Genomic DNA, 23,747 nt, shown 5'->3' with positions numbered 1-23,747 from the left:
CACCTTCATTCCCACACATGTGAATATATAACTCACTATCCTTGAGCAGCCACGTTAGTAAGCATATTTCATAGTTAATCACTTTTGTAGACTTCACAAAAGTGCTTTACATGCCAGCCAGTCAAAGCAAATTGTACCTCTAGGATTCAAATCTATGTTTCTCAGGTTCTCAATGCCACCTAGAAACAATATGAAACAATATCATATGAAGGCTGACTGGCACAACTTGGGGATCACAACCAGACACAGTGAAGACATCTGCCCGTGCACTATGCCACTCTGCTGCTGAGTATGCATGCCCAGTGTGGAACACATCTCACCACGCTAAAACAGTGGATGTGGCTCTTAATGAGACATGCCGCATTATCACGGGGTGCCTGCACCCTACACCACTGGAGAAACTACACTGTCTCGCCGGTATTGCACCACCTGACATCCGCCGGGAGGTAGCAGCCAATAATGAAAGGACCAAGGCAGTGACATCTCCGGCCCATCCTCTGTTTGGTTATCAGCCAGCATGCCAACGACGTAAATCAAGAAATAGTTTTCTAAGATCTACAGAGACACTCGCTGGAACACCTCAGCAAGCGAGAGTCCAAAAGTGGCAGGCTCAAAACAATGGCTGATACCAAATGAGAGACTCCCTCCTGGGCACACAGAAGACTGGGCGACTTGGGGCTACAAAGTGGAATCCACAACATGCGAGTGTGGAGAAGAGCAAACTACAGGCCACCTGCTGCAATGCACCCTGAGCCCTGCCACATGCACAATGGAGGACCTCCTTGCAGCAACACCAGAAGCACTCCAAGTGGCCAGCTACTGGTCAAAGGACATTTAATCAATTACCAAGCTTGCAAACCCTGTTTTGTCTGTTTGTTTTTTAAAAATGCAGTACAACTGTTTGGTCTGCTCCACGATAACAAATAAATAAATGCCACATTAGGGTACAATACAAGCAAAACAAGAATGGCAAACCAGTGGGCGTCCCTTTGGACTCTAATCCTCATCGGGCACAGATAGCATGGCCAAAGTTGAGGGCTAATGGGATTTGGAATTTGAGCTGCAGGTTCTCCCATCGCATTTCATAGAATCCTAGAATTGGAAGAGACCTGGTGGGCTATCCAGTCCAACCCCATTCTGCCAAGAAGCAGGGAAATCACATTCAAAGTCCCTCCAACAGATCGCCATCCAGCCTCTGTTTCAAATCCTCCAAAGAAGGGGCCTTCACCACACTCCCTCTGGGGTAGAGAGAGTGTTTTCCACTGCTGAACAGCTCTTGAAGTTAAGAAGTTCTTCCTAATGTTCACATGGAATATCCTTTCCTGTAGTTTGAAGCCATGGCTCCACTGCAGGATAGAGGAGTAGCAAGACTTCCCTGGATCTGCTGGGAAGTAGCAGCCAATAGTGAAAGGACCAAGGCAGTGACATCTCCAGCTCATCTCTTGTTTGAGTATCAGCCAGCACGTCCATGACTTAAATCAAGAAATAGTTTTCTAAGATCTACAGAGACACTCGCTGGAACACCCCAGCAAGTGAGAGTCCAAAAGTGGCAGGCTGAAACCCAGAACCTCAATCAATGGCTGATACGAAATGAGAAACTCCCTCCTGGGCACACAGAAAACTGGGCGACTTGGAAGGTGCTGAACAGACTGCGCTCTGGCACCACGAGATGCAGAGCCAACCTTAAGAAATGGGGCTACAAAGTGGAATCCACGACATGTGAATGTGGAGAAGAGCAAACTACAGACCACCTGCTGCAATGCAACCCAAGCCCTGCTACATGCACAATTGAATCCCTATGAAGACAGCTGGGACAATAGTCAGCTCTCAACATTTGCTTGAGTTAGAGATTCACGACCCCCATGAAAGGGGAAAATTATAATTTTTTAAATGGGCTTTTTTTTTTAAAAGTCACCTCTCTATCAATCTCAACACAACTCTATATAGTCAAAATCCATCAGAAATTGATCACATATCTGTAGATTTCCAGAGAGCTGTTCTTTGTAGGCATTTCTAGGTCCTGCAGCACAACAATATGGTTAATTTCAAGCAGACCTAAGTCTCCACCGATATTGGTCTCTATAGGGAGTCCTGGAACCAAGCTGGTCATGACTCTGCTTCCAACTAGCCCTGCTTCCTTCTCATCCTGGCCCTATTTAACCTTTTTGCAGACATTCAAGCATCTGCTTTTAATATTTCCACCGTGCAGCCTACCCCGATGTGAACTCTGATGTACTTGCTCTACCTTGACCTCCCAACTCCTGGCTTCAAATAAGGGATTTGCATTAAAGCACCAAACCATTCTAGCATGAGTCTTTTACCTTGGTACATGTCTGCAGACACAGGGCAACTGAGTCCCAAGGCCTCCTCCGCTGTGAACGTCTGACAGAAATCATGAAGCATTTTCATCCCAAGTCCACATCTTCTGGACTTTCTCCGGACAAACATGGTGTCCAAAACTGGGAGCAAGTAACATTGGCTGGTGAATCCATCACACAGGCTTCCTGGAAGTGGGTCACAAAAATTGCCTTTGTGAATAGACTCAATTCTATACAGCGCACATGAACACACTCGTTCTAATCAGTCCAGCAGACAGAAGACTTGTTTTGGAAACAATTGTGAGAGCTCCCTTTGCCTGGATCTCTGATTGCCAAAGCTGTAGGAGTTTCCGGATAGACAAATTATATTATTTAATGTTGGAAATGTTGGAAATATTTAATGTTGGAAATCTTCTTCAAGCCTCCACTACTTATATGTTGCGTATATAATTCAGATTGCTTAGTGTATTGGTATGCAGTTTTCCTTAGCTTTATGTTGCAGGATGGGCTGCAGACCACATGACCAGATCTGGAACTATTCAGGACTCAGACTCCATTTTAGAAAAGCAAAAGCCATTAGATTTTCAATGTAGAAACAGTATCATAGAATCATAGAGTTGGAAGAGACCTTGTGGGCCATCCAGTCCAACCCCCTGCCAAGAAGCAGGAAAATTGCATTCAATTGCATTTAAAGTCCTGAACAGTTCTGGCCCAGATTACCTGTCCGAACGTATCTCCTGCTATGAACCATCACAAAGCTTAAGATCAGGAGAGGGCCTGCTCTCTATACCACCACTCTCACAAATGCAGTTGGTGGGGATGAGAGACAGGGCCTTCACGGCAGTGGCCCCCCATCTGTGGAACTCTCTCCCTAAGGATATCAGGTTGGCCACCTCCCTTCTGTCCTTTAGAAGACAACTGAAGACCTGGCTCTGGGGCCAGGCATTCAATTAGAGGCCAGCGGTAATAGGAAAAGGAAATTTGGATTTTGCGACATGGATTCTCCCGGCTCGGCTTGGTTTTACTGGCACGTTAATCTATTAATTTATTGTTAAATTTTACAGATGATGTTGTGTAATGTTTTAAAATGATTTTATTGTGAATTGTAATTTTTATGGTATTTATGCTGTTAGCATCCTTTGATGCTCATGTGAGGCCGCGCTGAGTCCCCCTTGTGAGGAGAAGGGCGGGATATAAATATATGAAATAAATAAATTCAACAGATGGGGTACCTTAGAAGTCTTTACATACTGAGACTCTATTAGACTCTCAGACCAGAGAGATGCTTTACACTATGGACTAATGATTATGAGAATGATGTCCTGTGTTATCTGCTCAGATAAACTACTTCAAATTCTAATTCAATAACTGGCTTGATATGCAAAGTACCTGTATGCTGAATACATTAAGTTTGTGAGTAAACCAACTATGTCATTGTGACGATGTGTGATTTTTATTCATATGGTTATGTGTTGTTTAAACAGTAGTTAATAAATGGTAAGTATGTAGGATTATATTTTGTTAGAGATGGTGGCTGGTGGCTTGAGCTGAATTGCCATAGCAACGGGGGCAGAGCCAACTGCCTCTTCACGGCGCAGCTTTTTGAGTGTGGCAGTCTGTAAGCCGGTGAGCTACAGGAAGGAACTGAATCTCTGGGTGGAGATTCAGGGAATTAATTTGTGACCAAAGGGGTTACAGGAAAGGACCCGGTAGTGATAAAATTACAGGGGTTTATTGATTCTGGGTTAAGAATCAAGGTTTGGCTGGAAGCCAATTCTGTTGAATAGGCCTTTTGGCTTATTTGTTTTGTTGGGACAGTTGTCCAGGAAAAATACATCTGCATATAGAAACCTCTTGAAGTCTGTGCCTGAGGTTACTCATGAAACCTTACTAATGTAACCAGTCAAGATTCGTGCCTCTTGTGAAGAAACAATCAAATCTGTTATACCTTGCTTGTTCCAATAAAATTGTTACTGTTCTCCTCAAGCCTTGCCTGATACAGTTTCTCTTAAGTCAAATAGCCTGCATAAGAAGTAAAACCAAACCAGGGACAGAAAACGCTACGCTATCAATACCTCTGTAAATAATAGTCCCTTTATAAACCAGCTCATAAGCTGATATTGATCATTGCCCAGCTTTCCTCACAGATTAGGTGGCAGTAGTTTTACCCTCCTTTACAGTCATTTTAACAGACTACTTGGTTTTTGGTCTCTTGAGAGCATGATTTAAACCAAGATATTGTAAGAGAGAGTAGATATTTTTGAGCAAGTGAAAGAACACATCTGAAACTCTGCTATCTATATATCTATCTATCTATCTATTGTGCATTGACATATCTTTGTTCCTAACAGTTCAAAGAGATATCTAGGTATATCAGTTTAACAGCTGAGAAGCCTAATTGCTTTGCATGAATACTAGTGGATATTTACCACTAAGGAGAAAGTTGACTCAAGTGAGGTTTTTAACTCTTCTCAGGGAGATTCCTGGTTTTCCCAAAAGGTTATGAATGCCATTTTCCAAAAGGTTATAGAGATTTCCATTTCCCAAAAGGTTATGGCATCATTTTTTTAAAAAAAATATATGCTATTTAAGTGTGATCCTACTGAAAAGGATTGAAGGAATATTGAAAGAATTAAACCTGCGAAAGCTACTCTACAAACGGTATACAAAAGGTTCTGTCACAAGGTAAGAGGGTTGTCTCTGAGCCTTTGAAGATCCTTTGATAAGGAAATCTCTTGTGAAGTGAGGGTCAGGACCCAGATGGTGGTGCTGGGGGACTCCTGTTCGGCTTGCTGGCCAGTGGCCTGTGGGGTCCCTCGGGGTTCAATTTTGTCCCCCATGCAATTAATATATACATGAAACCGCTCGGAGAGGTCATCAGGAGTTTGGAGTACAGTACCATGGATATGCAGATGACACCTCTTGTCGAGCAATTTAGAATGGCTGTGGATTAGGCCCAAGCCATTGTGGGTTGCCTAGTGAGAAAAGAGATGCCAATATTCCAGAAAAAATCTCACTGAGATGTTTATTTCGTTCCAGCTGGAGTGGATGTCAAACTGCAATCATTTGCCAAAGCCAACATAGTTTGCAAAGGGAAATATTACAGTTTTTATAGGAAATACAGAGCTGTCAAATTCAAATTTCCCGCTCCTGCCCCTCTCGCTGGCTTCGCACTGATTGGTTGGAGTCATCAGCTGGCTGGGAGGTGCGGCCGGCTTAGCCGCGTCCCAGCCAATCAGGGAGCCAGTGCCACTTTGGCCTCTCGGCCAATTGGAAGGAAGGAGGTGGTCCGGGCAGGAAGCAATGAACTGGGAGGAAAAGATGAATGGATTAAATGACTAATGTTTGTAGAACTGCAGGCAATAGCTTTTCCTAAGCCCTCGAGCCGGCTTGACTACTGTCTTTAGTTTCTGGAAATCCACAAGCATGTGGACAATTTTAACAGAAAGGAGGAAATCATGAAAATGAACAAAATCTGGCTACCAGTATTAAAAAAAAACTCTAAAATTACAACAGCAAAACAACAGAGAGGAAACAATCAAGGACATCTAATCATCTCTCAACAAAAGATAGCCCCAGGCACTGCCAGGCCATCAAATGCTAACTAAGGAGGTCAGTTGAAACATTCACACCTAGCTCCAACAGACAAGAGTTCTTTGTCCCACCCTGGTCATTCCACAGATATATAAACCCATTTTCCTTGTTCCAACAGACCTCACTACCTCTGAGGATGCTTGCCATAGTTGCAGGCGAAAGGTCAGGAGAGAATGCCTCTAGAACATGGCCATATAGCCCGAAACAACCTACAACAACCCAAACTAACAGTAGTTAGTCCTTGCCTCAGGCAAGACCCAGGCTAAAAGGTCAAATACCTTTTGTGACAAGTTTTTCAGTAAAATACAGTAAACTCCAGTAAATAGAGCAGTTACCTTTTGCTATAAATATATGAAATATAGGGTATAAATCTTGATTCAATGTATACACCATCTAACCTGTTGTAGTAGTTAGTCCTTCTACAGATTGGCCAAAACCAAACTCTTATTGTATCATTCCAAAACTATGAATTCTCTGATTATAAACTATATTTTATTGGGGGGGGGGGGTCATGTTCAACAACAAACATACATAAGGCACTTTGGAAACCACGTTGGCCATTTTTCTGTAGACATGACAAGTGTGCTCAAAATAAACATACCTTTTGCTTTGATGGTGTAGAAGGCGACTGCTTCTCCTCTTGTCCAGAATATCTTGGCACACTCTTTTTCGGAGTGCGGCACAAAAAGTGCGTCACAGGCCAGGCTTCTCTCCAGCATTCCAAAAACGATGCAGTTCAACACAAAAAGGACAATCCTTTCTGCAAACGTCTCTACCTTACAAGGCAAACCAAGCCAGGAGACAGTGGAGAGAAAACAGGAGAAAACAGGTGGAAATTATTGCCAAATTGGAATTCAGTTTCTTTTAATGCAGCTGACCGACGCTGGATGAAAACAGTGAAGATGGTAAAGCATCCTGGTTTGAGGGCCCATCCACACAGTACCTTTATTACAGGTGCTCCCAGTTCAAAATGGCTGGTGGCCAAATGACGTCCTCTGAAAACATGAGAGGAATTGCTACAAAGCACTAAAAATGCAAGATTTTCAGCTATGGGAATATCCCGGTTCTGGTCGGAAAATGTGAATCTTTGGATCTCTGTATGTCCCTACACTCAGAAAATATGGGTTTTTTATGTTGGTTTGTTCCTGGATGATACATGTCAGTTCCTTATTGGTTGTATCCTAAGAACATGGCAAGAGTTGACTACAGAGTGAAAACTTTATCCTGGCAAGGGAAACTTCGCCCTCCATACCTTTAATGAAGTTTGTGACACATAAACAAAGGTTTTGCCCTATATTCCACTTTCCACATGTTTTATGATAAAAGCAATGAGGAGCAGACATATATAACCCATGAACATCACCCCATTCTTCCCAGTACACCACTAAACCTATCTGGACTGATGGCCACACAGCCTCTGGACAATAATAACAGTGACAAAGTTCTGTTCCTGGCTTGAAAGGGTTAGTTGCTGTTTACTAGTGTAGTCCTGACTTTGAAAGTAGTGGTCCTACTCCACAAACTTCATTAAACATGTAGAGCAATGGTTCTCAACCTTCCTAATGCCATGACCCGTTAATACGCTTCCTCATGTTATGGTGACCCCCAACCATAACATTATTTTAATTCCTACTTCATAACTGTTATTTTGCTGCTGTTGTGAATAGTAATGTAAATATCTGATATGCAGGATGTATTTTCATACACTGGACCAAATTTGGAATAAAGATCCAATACACCCAAATTTAAATACTGGTGGGATTGGGGGAGGGTATTGATTTTGTCCTGTGGGAGTTGTAGTTGCTGGGATTTATAGTTAACCTACAATCAAAGAGCATTCTGAACTCCACCAATGATGGGACTGAATCAAACTTGGCACACAGAACTCCCATGACCAAGAGAAAATACTGGAAGGGTTTGGTGGGCATTGACCTTGAGTTTTGGGAGTTGTAGTTCACTTACATCCAGTGAGCACTGTGGGCTCAAACAATGATGGATCTGGACCAAACTTGGCACGAATTCTCAATATGCCCAAATGTAAACACTAGTGGGGTTTGGGGGGAAATAGTCCTTGACATTTGGGAGTTGTAGTTGCTGGGATTTATAGTTCACCTACAAACAAAGAGCATTCTGAACGCCACCAACAACAGAATTGGGGCAAACTTCCCACACAGAACCCCTCATTACCAATAGAAAATACTGTGTTTTCTTGTGGTCTTTGGTGACCCCTCTGACACCCCCTCGTGACCCCTCCAGGGGTCCCAACCCCCAGGTTGAGAAACACTGCTGTAGAGGATGACGTTTCTCTTGCCAAGACAGTTTTCACCCTCTAGTCAACCTTTGCCAACTTTTCTGGATCAACGTAATAAGGAACAGATATGGATGACCCACGAACAAAACCCGTACGAACACAAACTCCTCACAACTTCTGAGGCTGCCTGTTATAGATGCAGGTGAAACATCAGGAGAGAATGCTTCTGGAACATGGCCCGACAACCCGGAAAACTCACAACAACCCAGTGATTCTGGCCATGAAAGCCTTTGAAAATACTTTTTCCAAAATGGTTTTGATGCCTGGGTTAAAAGATGGCGCAAATGTATCCAAATTGATGGTGACTATATTGAATGGTAGTTTTGTGTAGAGGACAGTTCAGTTTAGGATCTGGAGCAACTTCTGCTGTTATAGGTTCATTCAAAATGTTTTTATCACATAGGAGGCAAACCTTTTTGATCCACCCTCAGATTCATTTGTTTATTTATTTTTTGTCGTGTCAGGAGCGACTTGAGAAACTGCAAGTCGCTTCTGGTGTGAGAGAATTGGCCGTCTGCAAGGACGTTGCCCAGGGGACACCCAGATGATTTGATGTTTTTATCATCCTTGTGGGAGGCTTCTCTCATGTCCCCGCATGAGGAGCTGGAGCTGATAGAGGGAACTCACCCCCTCTCCCCGGATTTGAACCTGCGACCAGTCCTGCCGGTACAGGGGTTTAACCCACTGCGCCACCCTCAGATAGATAGATAGATAGATAGATAGATAGATAGATAGATAGGATAGTGCAGGCCCGTAGCCAGGATTTCGTTTCGGGGGTTTGGGGGGGGCTGAGTTTTTTTTGGGGGGGGGGGGCTGAGTCTGAGTGAAAGAGAGTCTACCCTAGCAAACCTTTTGTATCATTACCCCAATACCCCCATGCATATGGGATATATTGAGTATGGTGATCAGATCATGATATGAATAAACATAACAGTTTAAGTAATGCACCAGTAAGGCCTTTTTGCGAACCACCATGAGAATTTCAGGGGGGGGGGGGCTGAAGCCCCTCAAGCCCCCCCCCCCCCCCCCCCAGCTACATGCCTGGGATAGTGGCAGGAGGTAAGTCCCCTGAAAGCACTAGATCCCATCGGTTCTTGGAAGCTAAGCTGGGCCAGACCTGATCAGTACTTAGGTGGGAGACCACCATGTATGTTATATATCAGAGGAAGGAAATAGCAAATCACCTGACTATTCCTTGGCTAAGAAAATCCGATGGGATTTGTAGAATCGGTGTTAGGAAATGGATGACTTGAAGGCTGGTAGACACATATTTATTTGGCATATAGATCGGACATTGATTAATTGGCTGATTAGCAGTAAGTATCCCCAGTCTGCTTTAGGCATGCAGTTTTTGAAGGCTTACTGATGACAGAGATGAATGGCTTCGAGTAAAATCCTCACCTGAATCAGACCTTCCCGGAAAGGATCGGTTGTCTTCAGCACATCGTCAATGAGCCACCAGGAACTGTGCAAATGCAGTGCTACAACTGGCAAAGGAAGAAATTTCTATATACACCGATTGCAACAATGATATCAAGAGCACCTACAGCTTTTTCAGAAATATGGCTAGGTTATTGCCATCTCCTTATTATACTGATGAGTTGCTGTATCTATATAAATAAAAATATAATGTTCGTTAATGGGATTAACATAACTCAAAAACCACTGGACAAATTGACACCAAATGTGGACATATTACACATATCAGGCCAACAAGTGACCATCACTCATAAAAACACTGAAAAACACAGCAGAAGGGACTTAAAAAGCCAATAGTGAAAGGACCAAGGCAGAGACATCTCCAGCTCATCCCCTGTTTGGGTATCAGCCAGCACGTCAATGACTTAAATCTAGAAATAGTTTTCTAAGATCTACAGAGACACTCGCTGGAACACCTCAGCAAGCGAGAGTCCAAAAGTGGCAGGCTCAAACCCAGAACCTCAACCAATGGCTGATACCAAATGAGACTCCCCCCTGGGGACACAGAAGACTGGGAGACTTGGAAAGCGCTGAACAGACTGCGCTCTGGCACCACGAGATGCAGAGCCAACTTTATGAAATGGGGCTACAAAGTGGAATCCACGACATGCGAGTGGGGAGAAGAGCAAACCACTGACCACTTGCTGCAATGCAACCTGAGCCCTGCCACATGCACAACGGAGGACCTTCTTGCGGCAACACCAGAAGCACTCCAAGTGGCCAGCTACTGGTCAAAGGACATTTAATCAACTACCAAACTCGCAAATTTTGTATTTTGTCTATTTGTTTGTTTTGTTCTGTTAGAAATGTAATACAATTGACTGCTTGCCCTGACACGACAAATAAATAAATACGGATTAATTGCATTGGATTATATGGCCATATCGATCCAGCCTGTGCCAAGGTATAGGAAATCTTTGGCTATTTCAATGTCTTCACTGCCTATTTTAAAGTTATATAAATTTATTTATTTATTATTTATTTAGTACACTTGTATACCGCTAATATCTCAGCCTGTGCGGCGACTCATTGCGGTTTACAACATATTTAAAAATACAATATTCACTTTAAAAATATAAAATAAAATATAAAAATACATACATATACATACATAGTATTGGGCCACCAATACAGACCGGAACATCTCATAGTTAAAGTCGTAATCCAATTCGTTATCCTTGATTGCTAGTCCATGATCAAAACATCATCACATCGGAATTAGTAGAAAACTTGCTCGAACATCCAAGTTTTCAGTTTTTTCCGAAATGCCATTAGCGAGGTGGCTGATCTTATTTCAGTAGGGAGGGCATTCCAAAGCCGGGGGGCCACCACAGAAAAGGCCCTATCTCTCGTTCCTGCAAGCCGCACTTGTGAAGCAGGCGGGATGGAGAGAAGGGCTTCTCCTGAAGATCTTAGGGTCCTGGTGGGCTGATAGGCCGAGATACGTTCGGATAGGTATGTAGGGCCAGAACCGTTTAGGGCTTTAAAGGTCAAAGCCAGCACTTTGAATTGGGCTCGGTAGCTAATCGGTAGCCAGTGGAGCTGGTACAGCAGAGGAGTTGTATGCTCCCTGCGCCCTGCTCCTGTTAATACCATGGCTGCCGCCCGTTGGACTAATTGGAGCTTCCGGGCCGTCTTCAAAGGCAACCCCACGTAGAGAGCGTTGCAGTAGTCAAGGCGGGATGTAACCAGAGCGTGGACTACCGTGGCCAAGTCAGACTTCCCAAGGTACGGTCGCAGTTGGCGCACGAGTCTTAACTGTGCGAATGCTCCCCTTGTAGTTATTATTTTTGTCTTCAATTGTATATCAACTGTAACCCTGCTTTTGCCCTTTCTTCCTTATCTAGAGAAAATAGCTTTAGTAGGTCTACTATAGGTGAATTAAAACCATGGGTTTTTTCCTACTGACATTTTCAAAATTACATATTGTAAATATCCATGTGTGCATTTATCCTCGGCTTATAAACAGATTTGTAAATACTATTTGGAACAGAAAGACGTTTTAAAACACCAGGGTGATGCTTAATGTGATTATAACAACAGTGTGGCTGTCATGAAAAGCAGGATTACATAATTCCCAGTCCCAGGGCTCACTCATGCAATGGCTGCAACCCAACATGCCCTCGGTGTAGCATTAATATGCGCATGAGGAGGTATGATGCACCAGCGTTTCATGTAGAGTAGCCACATTGTACCATAAATGTCAACGAGTGGATGCTCCTGTTCAATGCCCAGCATGCAGTGAGCAATATAACCACATGAACACAATGCAATCCCAGACCCACAACCAGTATGCACTGTCCTTAAGAGAGAATTCAATAACACTGTTGCATGAGGAGATATGCTTCTGCTATTTATTTATTTATTTATTTATTTATTTATTTATTTATTTATTTATCATGTTAGGAGCAACCAGACAGTTGTATTATATTTTTAGCAAAACAAACAAACAAACAAACAGACAAAACACAGATTTTGCAAGCTTGGTAGTTGATTAAATGTCCTTTGACCAGTATCTGGCCACTTGGAGTGCCTCTGGCGTTGCTGCAAGGAGGTCCTCCATTGTGCATGTGGCGGGGCTCAGGTTGCATTGCAACAGGTGGTCAGTGGTTTGCTCCTCTCCACACTCGCATGTCGTGGATTCCACTTTGTAGCCCTATTTCTTAAGGTTGGCTCTGCATCTCGTGGTGCCAGAGCGCAGTCTGTTCAGCGCCTTCCAAGTCGCCCAGTCTTCTGTGTGCCAAGGAGGGAGTCTCTCATTTGGTATCAGCCATTGATTGAAGTTCTGGATTTGAGCCTGCCACTCTTGGACTCTCGCTTGCTGAGGTGTTCCAGCGAGTGTCTCTGTAGATCTTAGAAAACTATTTCTTGATTTAAGTCGTTGGCGTGCTGGCTGATACCCAAACAGAGGATGGGCCAGAGATGTCACTACCTTGGTCCTTTCACTATTGGCTGCTACTTCCCGGTGGATGTCAAGTGGTGCAATACTAGCTAGACCAGTGGTTCTCAACCTGTGGGTCCCCAGATGTTTTGGCCTTCAACTCCCAGAAATCCTAACAGCTGGTAAACCGGCTGGGACTTCTGGGAGTTGTAGGCCAAAAACACCTGGGGACACCAGGTTGAGAACCACTGGACTAGACCGTGTAATTTCTCCAGTGGTGTAGGGCACAGACACCCCGTGATAATGCGGCATGTCTCATTAAGAACAACATCCACTGTTTTAGCGTGGTGAGATGTGTTCCACACTGGGCATGCATACTCAGCAGTAGAGTAGCATAGTGCAAGGCCAGATATCTACACTGTGTCTGGTTGTGATCCCCAGGTTGTGCCAGTCAACTTTCATATGATATTGTTTCTAGCATAGATATAGTCCTGCTGTCAGCAGAATATATCTATGGCCCCCTTTTGGAGAATCCACCCAGCAAAGCCATATACAAGTGTAAAACTAACTAAATGTTCAACAGTGACAAATGTAGGAAACTCCACTTAGGCAGACAAAATGAAAGGCAAAGAGACAGAATGGGGGACGATACCTGTCTCAACAGCAGGAGGTGGGGAAAAAAATATTTGAGTCCTCATGGAAAAAAAGGGGAACATGAACCAGGAATGTCATGCGGCAGCAAAAAAAAAGCCAATGGGATTTTGGCCTGCATAAACAGTCTAGTGTCTAGATCCAGGGCAGTCATGCTCTCCCTCTATTCTGCCTTGGTCAGACCACACCTGGAATACTGTGTCCCATTCTTGGAACCACAACTGAAAGGAGGTGTTGACTCTAAGCTGGAATGTGTCCAGAGGAAGAGGCAATTCAAAGTATCCAGGGTCTGGAGAACAAGGCCTATGAGGAGTTGCTTAAAGAGCTGGGAATGTTTAGCCTGCAGAAGAGAGAGAAGGCGGAGAGGAGACATGAGGAGGGGCATGGATCAAGGTGTGAGGGGAAGTCACAGGGAGGAGGGAGCAGGCTTCCTTTCTGCTGCCCTAGAGACTAGGACACAATGGAACAATGGCTTCAAGCTACCAAAAAGAAAGGAGATTCCACCTAAACATGAGGAAGAACTTTCTCACTGTGGGAGTTGTTCAGCAGTGGAACTCTCTGCCCTGGATTGTGGTAGAGGCTCCGCCCTTCTCTGTGTGGGGACTCAGAGCGGATTACAGTATATAAACAGACACAGGCAAACATTCAATGCCTCGTTATAACATACAGTGAAACACAAATACACAAAGGAAAAGGCTTCTCCTTTCATTTCCGGCTCTGGAGGCGTTGCTCATCTCTGGTTCTGGGGGAGGTGCCCATCTCCATTTCCACTTGGGGACTGCATGCAGGCCCGTAGCAAGAGGAGGGGGGGTTTAGGGGTTCAAACCCCCCCCCCCGAAATGTTTCAGATTTTTTTAAAAAACCTGGTTTACTCATGAATTTTAACTGGTTAACCAAATTCCCGTGCTAAGTCTATGGGATGCAAAAAATCAAGAGTCCCTCCAGAACTGCAAGCACTATCTCAGGCAAATATTAGCAATTTATTCACACTGTCATTACTTGCAGCAATAGCCAATGTAATTGTTCTGGTACAGCTGTACCAGGAGCTCCAACTTTATTTGCTTTGTATTAAATGTTTGCTTGCAGTCCTAGGTTTCAGGGACTCTGCAGATAGGTGGCTTCTTTGGTTGCAGTCATAGGGCAAGTCACCTGTCCATCATTGTTAAGTTTTGGTCCCGCCCCTTGCTCAGGGCAATTGGGAAGGGAAGGGAGCCATTTTTAGTTAGTCTCAGCAAGGTAAGCTTATGTATAGGATGTGTGCAAGCTTCCCCTGTACAAAAGCTTCAACCCTTAAGACCTTCCAGGGGAGAAAGGTCTTAAGATTCTCCAAAGAATTTCCAGGAAAACAGCCCTAAAGACCAAAGAACTCCAGCTGGAGAACATCTACTGCCTTGCTGGTAGGTCCACTCGGCGTTGGAGACGCAGTTCGACCCGGTAGCGGAGCCCACATCAGTAAGGGTTAGATTACAGTCAGCCTGGGAGAAGTTAAAATGGGGATTTTCCTTTGAAGAAGAAGTTATTGAAGACAGTTGCCTGTCCTTCGTGGGCAAGATTAGGAATTCACCAGTTGCCTAAAAGCTTGGAATCATTTATGTAACTTTACTGAAGACAAGATAAGTTTGTTTGATGGTTCATTAATAAAAGACTTTGTTGTACTTCTCAAGCCATCTAAAGACTGTTTGTGGTGGAAACATCTCTTTAGGCCCCCTGGCTTCCCGCTGGGCAAAGGTTGCACATCCTGTTCTAAAGACAATTATTTACAGGCCCAGTGCGCGACAGAACAGTAGTGAAGCAACCAAGTTGGGGAATGCTCTCATTAAGGAGGCCAGACTTGGTGGAGGTGGTTGACAAGGGCGGAGCTGCAGGCTATTGAAGGCTGCTCTGCCCCCTGCTGTGCTCTTTGCTTCAGCATGAGCTAGGAGGCAGGTTTCAACCCCCCCCCCTTGCAAAATTTTCAACCCCCCCCCCCCCCGAAAATTTCAACCCCTCCTGGAAATTTTTTTCTGGCTACGGCTAGAAATTTTTTTCTGGCTACGGCATGTATATGAAAGCAACGTGGAATGCCTTGCATAGAATGCCTTTATGGCCTCTTCCCATTTGGCACCAAACTCCCTTTGTCACAGCAGTAATACCTTTTTTCCAATAATTATCTTAGGCATCATTAGTGGAGACAAAGAAGGGGGAGGAAAGAATACACTAACCTGAAGTTTTGTCTTGAGGATCAGTTAAAACCAGAATCTTCCATTGACTTTCTTCTCTGTAGAGAGGGAGGAAGCGCATCAGGGAAGCCTCGAGTTGAACCTAGGATTAAATAGGTTATTTACATTCCTAATACCCAAGCCCAAAGTGTAGTGCTGACACAAAGCAGAAAAGGAGCAGAATTATCATCAACACCCTATGATTTTCAAACCACTCTTTCTCGAAATGGTCTTTTATTGAACTCTCCTATAAGTGATTAGAGACTCAAAGGAATGGAACCTAAAAACCATAATGTCTGAAATGTTTATTGAAGGCAACCTCCTCTCCGTACACACAGGCTTAAACTTTAGATTCTTGACCTCCGCCTGCAAGGATATGCACAGCATGGTTGCACATTACATGCCACTTCTAAAATAATACAATCTGGGAATTGCCTTACATTGAACTCCAACATGCCATTATGCACGCAAAGGGAAGCAATCGAAGAATCATACGGTCTCTGTTGTGCAATTCGTTCCTTCCTTCTTTGCCATTTTTTTAAATCAGAGGATTGCCTTGGTTTCAAGCAAAAATAAGAGGCACTCAAAATGGATAAATGCTGACAATCGGGAATGGTGGCAACGCAATGGTTTAATCTTTCAGGTCCCATAGGACTGCTGTTTTAAATTGCCAGACCATGTCCTGACTTCCTCCGTCTCTAGCCTGGGTGTTACTACAACCATATATACTCATATGTGATGCTCACCTTTTCTGACTAAATTACCTTCCCAAAATTAGGGTGCATTAGATTTGCAAGGCTGGGGTGAAAATTGCTGGAAGAAACATTAACAACCTTAGATATGCAGATGACACCACTTTGATGGCTGAAAGCGAGGAGGAGCTGAGGAGCCTTCTAATCAAGGTGAATGGAGAAAGTGCAAAAGATGGGTTGCAGTTAAACATATAAAAAAAACAAGATTATGGCAACAAGAATGATTGACAACTGGGAAAAAGAGGGAGAAAACATGGAGGCAGTGACAGACTTTGTATTTCTAGGTGCAAAGATGACTGCAGATGCAGACTGTGGCCAGGAAATCAGAAGACGCTTACTTCTTGGGAGGAGAGCAATGTATCCAATCTTGATAAAATAGTAAAGAGTAGAGACATCACACTGGCAACAAATATCTTCATAGTTAAAGCAATGGTATTCCCCATAGTCACCTACGGATGTGAGAGCTGGACCTTAGGGAAGGCTGAAAGAAGGAAGATAGATGTTTTTGAACTGTGGTGCTGGAGGAAAGTCCTGAGAGTGCCTTGGACAGCGAGAAGATCCAACCAGTCCACACTTCAGGAAATATAGCCCAACTGCTCATTGGAAGGAAGGCTAGTAGAGGCAAAGATGAAGTCTTCTTGCCACATCATGAGAAGAAAGGAAAGCTTAGAGAAGACAATGATGCTGGGGAAAATGGAAGAAAAAAGGAAGAAGGGCCGACCAAGGGCAAGATGGATGGATGGGATCCTTGAAGTGACTGGACTGACCTTGAAGGAGCTGGGGGTGGTGACAGCTGACAGGGAGCTCTGGCGTAGGCTGGTCCATGAGGTCACGAAGAGTCGGAAATGAATGAACAACAACAAAAAGATTTGCGTAATATGGTAAATACTTTTTTGAGTTTCCGGGTTTTGAAAATTGAGGTGTGCATTAGATTTGATGATGCATGAGACTCAAGGAAATATAGGTAAGCTGCTCAAAATAGGGAATCAAATATTACTTCGAGCTTCAGCAAGAGGCAGGCAACACATTGTATAATAGCGTTTCTATACTACATAGGGAATCTAGACTTCCCCCATTCTGATATCATAATCATGATATCGAATATAGTTGGGCATCCTAATTGTATTGACAGATACCATGATGATGATTTCAGAGTGGGGGAAGGCTAGATTTCCTATACCGTATAGAAACGCTATTATACAAATTTCAAGGCAATCAGCTAGAATGTGTTTTCCACTGATGGTACATTGGATAAAGGAGTAGAGGCAAGTGTGAATAAAGTTCTACAATCTCTACTGCGCCCCATTATCCAAATAGGTCTATCCAATTGAAAAAAGAGACTATTGCTCATTTGGTTAGACCACACCTGGAATACTGTGTCCAATTCTGGGCACCGCAATTGAAGAAAGATATTGACAAGCTGTAATGTATCCAGAGGAGGATGACTAAAATGATCAAGGGTCTGGAGAACAAACCCTATGAAGAGCGGCTTAAAGAGCTGGGCATGTTTAGCCTGAAGAAGAGAAGGTTGAGAGGAGATATGATAGCCATGTATAAATATGGGAGAGGAAGTCACGGGGAGGAGGGAGCAAGCTTGTTTCCTGCTTCCCTGGAGACTAGGACACAGAACAATGGCTTCAAACGACAAGAAAGGAAATTCCGTCTGAACATGAGGAAAAACTTCCTGACTGTGAGAGCCATTCAGCAGTGGAACTCTCTGCCCCGGAATGTGGTGGAGACTCCTTCTTTGGAAGTTTTTAAACATAGGCTGGATGGCCATCTGTCAGGGGTGCTTTGAATGCAATATTCCTGCTTCTTGGCAGGGAGTTGGACAAGATGGCCCATGAGGTCTCTTCCAACTCTATGATTCTATGATTCTAGGAGAGAATAAGAGCAACCCAAACAATAGGACTCCTTATAATACAGTGTGTTGTTTCCGCAAATACCTGCTCTACTCTCAGAGTGCGACACAAAGCAAAGAAGTCAAAAATAACCCTTCGTTTTGGACCATGAGCCACAGAAATGCAAAGACCTTGGGAAGCAAGGGCAAGGCTGCATCCTCAGCTCACTCCATTGTGTCTCGCTCGGTGTCACTTGGCGTGCTAAGCCTCTCCGCCTGCCCTCGCCGTCTCCCCAGCCGAGCAGCAGATGGGAGGCCGGCACTGGCTGCATCCAGGCACGACAGGTTGAGCTAAGGACAGAACAACAGCCTTCACCCTCTTGTCCTCCCACACGCACACTCACACATGCCCCAGTTGTTCCATTTCGCCTCTCACGCAGTTCAGTCCTTGGAACACTAGAGGGCATTGCAAGAGTATGTATTTTAAAGCAGGCTGCCTTGGCTTTCTTGGGATACCTCCCAGGTTCCCAACATAGGATGCAATGCATGGCCCATGGGGGACAATTTGATTTTTAAGCAGGGCCATTTAAGAAGGAGTTATTAACAGTGAATGTTTTGCATGTCTGATGGTCCTAGAGCCCTCATATGCAGTATGGGCAGTCCCCAAGTTCATCCATTTGAGTGGTAATTACAAGATCTCAGTCAACAAATTGTGCAAACTTTAAAAGTCAGAGCAGCACCTACATATACCAGCACTTCAATGGTGATTAAACCTCTGTGGAGGTTTTTAAACAAAGGCTGAATGGCCATTTGTCGGGCGTGCCTTGCTTGTGCTTTTCCTGCCTGGCCGAAGGGAGGTGGACTAGATGCCCGTTGGGGGTCTCTTCCAGTGGAGTCTCCTTCTCTGGAGGTTTTTGAGCTGAGGATGGATGGTTGCCTGTTAGGACGCCTTTGACTGTGTCTTCCTGCCTGGCCAAAGGGGGTTGGAGAAGACTACATCCAAAGAAAGCATTTCATACACTCAAGGTGATTGCTGAGCTTTTACACTAAAAAAGCAGAGGCATTCCTCCAATGTCATATCAGACTACTTCTGAAAGCCCTCTCCATTTCCAAAGAGGCCTTCCATATGTCACCACAGCTCCAGCCTGAGTGACGCTATCAAAATTCAGAACGTCAGTGGCCGTTACCTATGACTAGCATTATTCCTCAAACAGGCTCAGAGCAATGAGCGATCAACATAAAAACATCATTAAGACATTTTATTTATATTAAAAGGGGCCACAGTAGCACAGTGTTGTTCATTCGTTCAGTCGTTTCCGACTCTTCGTGACCTCATGGACCAGCCCACGCCAGAGCTCACTGTCGGTCGTCACCACCCCCAGCTCCTTCAAGGTCAATCCAGTCACTTCAAGGATGCCATCCATCCATTTTGCCCTTGGTCGGCCCCTCTTCCTTTTTCCTTCCATTTTCCCCAGCATCATTGTCTTCTCTAAGCGTTCCTTTCTTCTCATGATGTGGCCAAAATACTTCATCTTTGCCTCTTATATCCTTCCCTCCAATGAGCAGTCGGGCTTTATTTCCTGAAGTATGAACTGGTTGGATCTTCTCGCAGTCCAAGGCACTCTCAGAACTTTCCTCCAACACCACAGCTCAAAAGCATCTCTCTTCCTTCGCTCAGCCTTCCCTATGGTCCAACTCTCACATCCATAGGTGACTATGGGGAATACCATTGCTTTAACTATGCGGATCTTCGTTGCCAGTGTGACATCTCTACTCTTCACTATTTTGTCGAGATTGGCCATTGCTCTCCTCCCAAGAAGGAAGCGTCTCCTGGTTTCCTGGCTGCAGTCTGCGTCTGTAGTCATCTTTGCACCTAGAAGTACAAAGTCTGTCACTGCCTCCACGTTTTCTTCTTCTATTTCCCAGTTGTCAATCATTCCTGTTGCCACAATCTTGGGTTTTTTTATGTTTAGCTACTACCCGGCTTTTGCGCTTTCTTCTTTCACCTTGATTAGAAGGCTCCTCGGCTCCTCCTCGCTTTCAGCTATCAAAGTGGTGTCATCTGCATATCTGAGGCTGTTAATGTTTCTTCCAGCAATTTTTACCCCAGCCTTGCATCCGTCAAGCCCCGCACATCGCATGATGTGTTCTGCATACAAGTTGAATAGGTTGGGTGAGAGGATACAATCCTGTTGTACACCTTTCCCAATCTTGAACCAGTCTGTTGTTCCATGGTCAGTTCTTACTGTTGCTACGTGGTCCTTATACAGATTCCTCAGGAGAGAAACAAGGTGATTTGGTATACCCATACCACTAAGAACTTGCCACAATTTATTATGATCCACACAGTCCAAGGCTTTAGAATAGTCAATAATACAGAAATAGGTGTTTTTCTGAACCTCCCTGCCTTTCTCCATTATCCAGTGGATATTGGCAATTGGGTCTCTGGTTCCTCTGCCTTTTCTAAACCCAGCTTGAACATCTGGCAACTCTCTCTCCATGTATTGCTGGAGTCTTCCTTGCAGGATCTTGAGCATTCCCTTACTGGCATGAGAAATAAGGGCCACTGTACGGAAGTTTGAGCAGTCTTTAGCATTTCCCTTTTTTGGTATGGGGATATAACTTGATTTTTTTCCAGTCTGATGGCCATTCTTGTGTTTTCCATATTTGCTGGCATATGGCATGCATCACCTTCACAGCATTATCTTTCAAGATTTTAAACAGTTCAGCTGGGATCCCGTCGTCTCCTGCTGCCTTGTTGTTAGCAATGCTTCTTAAGGCCCATTCAACCTCACTCCTCAGGATGTCTGGTTTTAATTCACCATGCCATCAAAACTATCCTCGATATTATTATCTTTCCTATACAGATCTTCTAGCATCATGTCCCAAATGCACTTTACTAGAGTTTAAGATCTCCTGCACTACCGCACCTACCTCTAACCTATACATTACACCTGTCATGTCCAGCACTTTTAAATTTTGTTCATTACATTTCGCCCGGCCTTAGTTTTTAGATGCATCGTGGTGTTACTGTTTTTAATGTTTTTTGTTATTGCTTTAATTTTTGTTTTGCTTTATGAGTCTTATTGTTGTATTTGCTATGCTGTTGTTTTATTGAGGGCCTTAGCCTTTTGTAAGCCGCACCGAGTCCTCCAGGAGATGTTAGCAGGGTATAAATAAAGATGATAATAATAATAATAATAATAATAATAATAATAATAGTCTCGCCACCTTCTCTTGATCTCTTCAGCTTGTATTATCATTATAAAAGGAAACCATGTGAAGGACGAGGAGAGAGTTCCATAATGAAGGCAAGAGAAAGTCCTGCAGCAGATCTCCATAACCACAGAGTCAACCACCCGCAGTTTGAAAATATTCCAAAAAGCAAACCATTTTATGTAAGGGATACTGTTTAACTATGCCTTTGTATTTAATGGGACTTGGACACCTAAGGATTTTGGTACCTATGGGGAGCCCTGGAACCAAAACCCCACCAAGGGCCTCTTTTATGCCCCATGTCCTCTAACTCTTAACAAATCAAAATGGGGACATAGATGGACAAACAACATCAATTCATGGTCAAGACAGTAAGAGGAAAAACAGACAAGCTAGGAGAAGCTGCAAAAGGAAGAGGGGCCGACCAAGGGCAAGATGGATGGATGGCATCCTTGAAGTGACTGGACTGACCTTGAAGGAGCTAGGGGTGGTGACGGCCGACAGGGAGCTCTGGCGTGGGCTGGTCCATGAGGTCACGAAGAGTCGGAGATGACTGAACGAATGAACAACAACAGGAGAAGCTGCAGCAGTTTGCTTTCCCTTGAGTCTGCAGAGAAGGGAACAATTCTACTCTTTCATCTCCTCTTAAAAGACTGAAAACTAGTTTTGCACTTTGAACTCACATTGCAGCAAAGAGGTAAGCTGCGGGTGAAGACAGGAATGAGAAACTGGGACATTTTAAAGCCAGTGTAAAAACTGGATGACAGAGGATTAATCAATCAGGATTGAAATCTAAGCAGAAAGAATGGACATGCGGTACTTACTTTCTCTCTTCCTGGAATAGAGAAAAGCTCAGGAGCGGAGGATGATTCCTCTAATAGCTTTCCATAATATTCCATCGCTGTCCCTGCTATAACTTCAGGACTGGTTCCTTTCATATCCACCGGATACAGGAGACCTAAGATGAACATGAAACTATGAAGAATGAACATGGAATGGCCCAATGATGTTACTAGACAATGAGTTTAACAGGATGACTCTGATGATTATATGTTTTTAATGGTTTTATATGGTTTTTATAACCATATAAACATGCAAATGTAAGTAGATCAATAGGTACTGTTCCGGTGGGAAGGTAATGGCGCTCCATGCAGTCATGCCGGCCACATGACCTTGGAGGTGTCTACGGACAACGCTGGCTCTTCGGCTTAAAAATGGAGATGAGCACCACACCCCAGAGTCAGACATGACTGGACTTAATGTCAGGGGACTACCTTTACCTTTACCTATATAGTTTTTATAGTGCTAAGTTGAATGTTTTTAATTGTATCTTTTATTTATCGTGTCAGGAGTAAATAGACAGTTCAGCAGTGGAACTCTCTGCCCTGGAGCGTGGTGGAGGCTCCTTCTTAGTTGAGTCATACTCAGCTAGACTTAATGTCAGGGGGAAACCTTTATCTTTACCTTTTTAAAGATGTTTGGGGCAACTAAAAGAACACTTCAGAAACTCTGCTGTGCGTATATGTGTGTGTGTGTTTTGTGCATAGGCATATCTTTGTCCCTAACAGTTCAAAGACATACCTAGGTACATCAGTTTAACAATGCTTTTGAACTGTGGTGTTGGAGGATGTCAGGTGGTGCAATACCGGCTAAACAGTGTAATTTCTCCAGTGGTGTAGGACGCAGACATCCCGTGATAATGCGGCATGTTTCATTAAGAGCCACATCTACTGTTTTAGCATGGTGAGTTGTGTTCCACACTGGGCATGCATACTCAGCAACAGAGTAGCATAGCGCAAGGGCAGATGTCTTCACTGTGTCTGGTTGTGATCCCCAGGTTGTGCCAATCAGCTTTCGTATGATATTATTTCTTTTTGCTTGATATTCAGGCAGTGCTTCTTGTAGATCAGAGCACAGTCCAGAGGGTCTCCCAGATATTTGGGCGTACTGCAATACTCCCGTGGGATTCCTTTCCAGGTAATCCTCAAAGCTCGGGATGCTTGTCTGTTCTTGAGGTGAAAAGCACATGTCTGTGTTTTAGATGGATTAGGGATCAGCTGGTTTTCCCTGTAATAGGCAGTAAGAGCACCTAGAGCTTCGGAGAGCTTCTGTTCAACCATCTCAAAGCTCCCTGCTTGAGCGGCAATGGCATGATCGTCTGCATAGATGAAACTCTCTGTCCCTTCTGACAGTGGCTGGTCATTTGTGTAAATGTTGAACACGGATGGAGGAAGCACACTCCCCTGAGGTAGGCCGTTCTTCTGTTTCCGCCATCTGCTTCTCTGGCCCTGGAACTCAACAAAGAAGCTCATGTTTTGTAGTAGGTTTCCGATGAGGCGGGTGAGGTGGTAGTCCTTTGTGATATTATACATTTTTCTCAGGAGGAGACGGTGGTTTACAGTATCATAAGCCGCTGACAGGTTTATGAAGACAGCTCCTGTGATCTGCTGCCTTTCAAAGCCATCTTCTATGTGCTGAGTCAGGTTCAACACTTGCAATGTGCAGCT

At 44.1% G+C, this 23,747-nt stretch overlaps 1 protein-coding gene across 4 annotated transcripts in view; it reads right to left on the bottom strand.

The window, feature by feature from the left end:
- LOC132762554 (protein FAM169B-like) overlaps positions 1–23,747 on the bottom strand; it is a 55,079-nt gene that overhangs the window by 20,782 nt on the left and 10,550 nt on the right. For 2 of the 4 annotated variants that reach the window (XM_060755646.2, XM_067471304.1), the window contains exons 2-6: positions 22,065–22,198; positions 15,436–15,535; positions 9,625–9,710; positions 6,514–6,688; positions 2,322–2,504 (exon numbers count right to left, since the gene is read on the bottom strand). In XM_060755646.2, coding sequence (XP_060611629.2) covers positions 2,322–2,504; positions 6,514–6,688; positions 9,625–9,710; positions 15,436–15,535; positions 22,065–22,198 — 678 coding nt within the window. The remainder of the gene's footprint in view (positions 1–2,321; positions 2,505–6,513; positions 6,689–9,624; positions 9,711–15,435; positions 15,536–22,064; positions 22,199–23,747) is intronic. The other 2 variants (XM_060755647.2, XM_067471305.1) reach the window with 2 other exon arrangements.

This window comes from Anolis sagrei, chromosome 9, assembly GCF_037176765.1.
Source record: "Anolis sagrei isolate rAnoSag1 chromosome 9, rAnoSag1.mat, whole genome shotgun sequence".
NCBI lineage: Eukaryota > Metazoa > Chordata > Lepidosauria > Squamata > Dactyloidae > Anolis > Anolis sagrei.
Note: the sequence above shows the minus strand (reverse complement) of the source record. Positions and strands in the feature narration are given on the sequence as shown.